The 6,206-nt window shown below is 41.2% G+C and overlaps 1 protein-coding gene across 2 annotated transcripts in view; it reads right to left on the bottom strand.

Annotated features, from left to right (window-relative positions):
- Positions 1 to 2,057: 2,057 nt before the first annotated feature.
- ldlrad2 (low density lipoprotein receptor class A domain containing 2) overlaps positions 2,058 to 6,206 on the bottom strand; it is a 22,274-nt gene continuing 18,125 nt past the window's right edge. For both annotated transcript variants that reach the window (XM_019867615.1, XM_019867616.1), the window contains exon 5: positions 2,058 to 3,284. In XM_019867615.1, the coding sequence (XP_019723174.1) occupies positions 2,986 to 3,284 (299 nt within the window). In that variant the 3' untranslated portion in view covers positions 2,058 to 2,985. The remainder of the gene's footprint in view (positions 3,285 to 6,206) is intronic.

Below are 6,206 nucleotides of genomic sequence, written 5' to 3'. Positions count from 1 at the left end.
GCACTGCTGTTATGTGCAACCTCCTTCTCCCATATGCCTTTCCAGTACCTTTCAGTTTCCAGTCTTGGTGGGTCAGCTCTGCTGTTAGGACCCTGCCACTGAGCGTACACTTTCGCAGGTTGTGTTGCGAACAGCCTGTTTATTCGTCTGGCCTCATTCTCTTTCGTGTACCTCTTTAGGAGACTGGACAAGGCTTGGAGCCTTTGTTTGGCAGTTTCGAGTGTTTCAGGTATGGTCATCTGGATGTACCTCTCGGGTATCGGCCTTTCCGTCAATTGACTCACATCTTTCTGAGCCGCCTTGATCTTCGCCTCCAACTGTCTTTTCCATGGTGGGTAACGTGTCTCTTGGCTCCCATGGTCAATCTCAAGTTGTTACAGCCGTTTGTGGATGTTGGAACACTGAGCTACTAGTTGTTTCGTGGTCAACCGTGACTGTGGGTTTCGGGCGACGTCTGAGCCGGCATGTCATGTCTCTCATCATTGTATGAGGTAGGGATTAGCGTGAAGGATCTTGCCCAAGGACCCACACTGGATGGTGTTATGTGCTCATTTTTGCCCCAAGCGGGATTCGAACCACCATCTCCCGTACGCCAAACTGATGCCTTACCAACTGAGCTATCCAGCCGCTGCAGATATATATATATACACACACACACACACACACACACACACACACACACACATATATTTTTTAAAGTACATTAATTTGCTGCTGCGTGGCAACACGAAGCTTCGAAACACTATACTTCTGCACAGGTCGAAATATTTCAAAGACTACTGTGGGTTCTGTGTAATGTAGTCACACAACACAGAGTGGCTGCTGGAGCAAATGTTATTGAGCTACTCCATCTGGAGTTCATGACAAAGACCGTTTGCCTGGTGGACACATGAATCCTGACTTTACCTCACACTATCCTGGGCAAAACAAGACGGAGTTCCACAACTGTTTTTTTGAAAGAAAACGTGCAGTTTTTTTCACAGTTTAACCCTTTCAGTGACAGCGGTTACTACAGCGGACAGGTTATCCTGTTATCAAGTTACAGGGTGCATGAAAGGGTTAAATTTGTTCCCGGCTGTGTAATAACACGCCTTTGACATGCTTTCATCAAAATACCCCAAGAATAAAGAATTACATCACAGTTTATGCACAATACATCTAGTTTATTTTGGCGCCCACCCAATATCTTATCCCATCCCATACACTGCTTTGCTAACAGTAAATTCGACCACAAACACCCTCCTGCTCCGCACTGCATCACACATCACAAGGCAAGCAAGTTAGTGTGGTTGATCATAAATTAACACTGTTGTGTAACTGCAGGCAAATGCGACCTAAATTCGATTTTTTTGCCCATATGTGTTATGATGTGATCCAAACGGCTCAATTTCGATTTTTAAAAATCGACATGGGTCACTTATATGTGCATCCAGAAAAACTCAATGCATCAATACATCAATGCTTATCTTGTGTGAAGCCACCAGAGAATGAAACAGAATGAAAATAATTCAACAGAATAATCCATCTATCATAATCCAACCTAGGGGATCATCATTTTAAGCAATATCACTCTCTGTAGTCGACCGAAACGAACGCCACAATTACCATGTGATGGGATGATTCCGAACGAAACGTCACGTGACCACACTCAGAAAAACACGTTACTGAATTCCCTGTACATGCTGCAATAACTAGCATAACTACGGATTGATGACATGATGGTTTGAACACAAATTTGCTGAAATGTTGTTCAAACCTTGGTTTGCAGATTCAACGCTGCCATTACTCTCTGAATGAAAAAAAACTGTGTTAAAGTGCTTTGAGTAGCTTGAAATTCAAACCCCAATTCCAACGAAGTTGGGATGTGCTGGAAATAAAAACAGCATCCAATGATTTGCCATGTTTTGTCATAATGGGCTGACTCAGAGACATATTTTGATTTTCAGTCAAAGGCAGAGAGCAAGGATTTACTTGATTGTTTAACCTCACACTTGAAGGATTGGCAGGCACTCCAGATACCCAAATATGTGTAGAGAAATAAACAGAAAGCACATTTTATGTAACATGCCCCTTTACTGTTTCCCTGGAGAATAATTTCACACGTTACACACATACTATTTGGATAAATACGATTTCATTAAAACATGCACACTGCAAAAGCAACACAACCAACAGCACTAAAATTAGATGATGGAAAAGAATAGTAATTGCAGCGAACGATACAAAATGTACAATGTGTGGAGTTATGTATGTTCTCTGCGTACTTCCATATCCATCCACTTTGCATACTCTAAATGTTGTAAATAGGGTGAATGTGGTTGAGATATGTTCCATGTTCGACTGGCAATTCATCGAGATTATGCCCCCTCTCGCATGAGGTCAGCTAGTGTAGACACCAGATCTCCCGTGAGCCCGTTCAGGGTGGTGGACACAAGATCGAGACACGTGTTGTGCTCCCTAAGTCCAAACTTCCTGCTGTGGAAAAACAGCGCACTGCTGAGATTGGAAGTTTAGGAGAACAGCTGTGCAAAGCAGGAGGGTGTCTTTTATTTTGTGTCCATGTTATTGTGTCCATGTCAGACATTGGGTCAAAGCTGGAAAAGATGTTGAAAACACATACACTATAACTATACCATAAACACAAATAAATGCTTCAAAATCCACCCGATAAGATGCGCTGGAAGGTGTTGCAGCGCAAATTGTAGTCACAGTCTCAAGAACGCCCATGACAAGTGAAAGATGCTGTGAGGATTCAGAGGTTGAATACAAGCCAAAACAAGTCTCCACCCTGCTTTTTCATAAACACATCAGTATTAAACACAAAAACAGTTATCCTGTAGTTTTCAGCTATTTTCTAACCCGTTTCCCCCGCCAAAAGGTTGATGTGGTCCATACAGTCAGTGTCCATGTTTAGTAATCACTGCTGATTGCTCCCCTAGACCCAAGTCTTTTTGCCAAACATGATCAAGCAGACAGTACTTGTATCTAAAGTGCGCCAGCGGAAAGCGTTTCATCTGCATTGGTGACTACCATGCCAGCTGGTGTCCCGTTCAGCGGTGACTGCGGGGTGACTTTTGCCAGACGGTGATCCTTGCTGTGAGTGCAGCTGTTGGCGCAGAGTTGGCAAGAAGAACAGGCCGAGTTGCAGAATGGCAAAAAGCGGAAAATACTTAAGCGCCACAGCAACCAGCCGGGGGACCAACAGCACCAGCAGAGCACCGCACATCCCACCACCAAACCCAGGATGATGTAGAGAACCAACAAGGACGCGGAGGCTGCAGACTCTGGAAAAAAAAAAAAAGAATTACAAAAATTCCATGATGGAAACATTTGGACTTGGATTGGTGGTTATCATATCCCCATAGACAGAAATGCTCAGTGGGACTTCTGAAATCCATCCATTTGTATGCTAATGCTGTGGTTCGGGGATATGGGGAGCTGGAGTTTATCGCTTCCGATTTCAGGCTAAAGGAAGAATCCTGGATATCGTGGACGGATGGGTCGCCAGTCAATCACAGGGCACATGTAGAGACAACCATTCACACTCACTTTTACACCATTAATAAGTGAAAAGTAAAACTTCACAGCCTCCATGGGAACCATGCAAATGAACCACTGCAGTGAAACTCCTCTACAACGAAACCTACATGGGCGAAAATACCCCCTAGTGTGAAAAAACCTTCATGCCTGAAATCCATTCCCACTTTTCTGCTCCCCGTAAAATGAAAAGTCTCCCTGTTCCGTTATACATAATCTTTTTCTCTGCTCTTGCCTCGCAACGAGATTCACTACAACGAAAACAAGCCTTCTGCAAAAGTCAAATCCAACCTCAGCATGCCACAGCGACCTCTGCTGCTTTGTTCGGAAATGGCAACAGCAAATACCACACTGGTTTACACATGCGCAGTAGTACAGGAAGTATTTGTTTCAGACAGCATGGCGACATAACGGACCTTTGTATACCAAGGAGTTAAGAAAAGAAAAGCTTTAACGCTTGAAGACAGGATAAAGGTAATAAAAATGAAAGATGCATCGCAAAATAAAAGATATTATGCAAGAAATTGATGTAAGTGAAAGTAAATGCTGATCGTAAATTTCGCAATTTCTTTCCCTGTTTTTCTTTCTACGCTGGCTATATGAAGTGTCAAATAAGTGTATGCTCATACTTATGCACTATTGGAATAAAAAATAAAAAGTACACATATACGTTTTTTGTGTGTGTTCGTGTTTACGTCTGAAATAATATTTGCAACATTGAAAAGTCCCCTACTGTGAAAAATTTCTTGCTGCAAACAGGATTTCGTCATAGAGGAGTTTCACTGTACACCAGGAGTGTGAAACTCATTTTTGTCGCGGGCCACTTTGGAATGACGTCGTCCCTTGGAGGGCCGAATTAATATTTAATCATCACATAGAATTATTACTTGTACACAACAAATTGATGGATTACAAGTTTTGAAATCAGTCTATTATTTGTTTGTTGTTTGTTCACTTATGATTCAAGTGAGTGTAACCAGGTTCAGAAAATTATTTCAAAATCTCAATGTTATTTATTACACATGGCAATTTGACATTTTGGTACAGATTTTAGAAAGGATCATGGAACTTGACACACATGATGTGCTTTTGTGGGCCACATAAAATCACGTGGCGGGCCAGATCTGGCCCCCGGGCCTTGAGTTTGACACTTTGCTGTACACCATTACAGACAATTACATTACAGACAATTCTAAAATCTAAATTTTGAGGGAAAATCTGCTTCTGAAACGAACTTATTTTTCATGGGTATGACGGTTAAGGGTATTAAATATTGTTTCAGGATTTCATCCTACTATAGATTTCTATTGGGACAAGCATCAGTGTTGTTTGACTGTCGAAGTACATTATCATTCATAATACATAAATGATCCATGTAAAACAGTAAGACCATTAAAAAAAAATAACGTGGCAATGCTCCAAAACTATATTCCGCAGTTGCAACATTCTGATTTGAACAACTGCACCATATTATTGAAAATGTTTAACATTAAAAATGGAGCATCACAAATTTATAATGCTGTCACAAAAAAGTCAGCCTACATTCAGCATGCTGTATAACAGTTAGGGATAGGGAAACTGGTTTGTGCACCAGACATGCAATGAGTGCAGCAGCTGCATAAACAGGTTCTCTTCGGCAGTTCCTCCCCATCATGCTGGCAGCTGGAAGCTGACTGCGTGCTGAGAAATCCTGTTTTCTCATTCTTGCTGTTTTTTATTTTCCTCAATGAATTAAATTTAGATTTTTTTTAACTTATGAATTTTCATTTTACATCCCATTGGCTGGCAACCAGTTCAGAGTGTACCCTGCTTACTGCCTGGAGACAGCTAGGGTAGGCTCCGGCACGCCCACGACCCTCGTGAGGATAAGCGTTACAAATAATGGATGGATGGAGGGATGGCGGGATGGATGGATGGAAGGATGGATAATTATATATTTTTTTCTAATGTTTATTTTGATCAATGTTTCTATTTTTGTAGTATTTTTTTTCTATTTTGTTTTTCAATTTTCTGATTCTGATTTCCTTTTCTCATTGAAAAAAAAATCTTCCTCAAAACAGATTACTGATACTGGGTTGACAAGACCCCCCCCCCCCCAAATACCTTTAAAAATAGATACAGCAGCGATTCTGCCAAAGAAACATCATCAATGTTCAAATAAATATCAGTGTAAAATTGTTGCAGAGATGAAAGTCCTCCGGATTTTCCCGGAATTCCGGCTTTTTCAAATTTTTATGAAAATTTCTCCGGAGAATTGAGGAAAATAAAATAAATAATAAAATTAATCCGGATATTAGTTGACAACATTGAACGAAGACGCGTTTGAGTTCGTTGTATTGCTGTCACGAGCGTAGCCAAATTGAGGCACTAACACTAGTAACGGTAAATAGATTTTTGTTTGTGTAATAACGACAGAAGACATGATGGCGTTTGACTAATGGTTTAGTAGAACGAATGGCAACTCGCAACAACAGTAGCAGGCGTCATTTTGCCTCTTGGGTTATACCATCTCAACTAGAACGTGGGGGATAGTCCCCAAACAATTTTCGTCTCTTTATAAACACACCTGCTAAACCCCAGTGGAACGAATAAAAGACGCCGTCAACAAGACAGTTGTAGTAAAAAATATATTTGGCCAAAAAGGGAAAAACACAGATTGGCAGAAAATC

The sequence above is a fragment of the Hippocampus comes genome, unplaced genomic scaffold (assembly GCF_001891065.2).
Source record: "Hippocampus comes isolate QL1 unplaced genomic scaffold, H_comes_QL1_v1.1 scaffold84, whole genome shotgun sequence".
NCBI classification, from domain to species: Eukaryota; Metazoa; Chordata; class Actinopteri; order Syngnathiformes; family Syngnathidae; genus Hippocampus; species Hippocampus comes.
The sequence above is the reverse complement of the archived record's forward strand: the minus strand, read 5'-3'. Positions and strand labels throughout refer to the sequence as shown.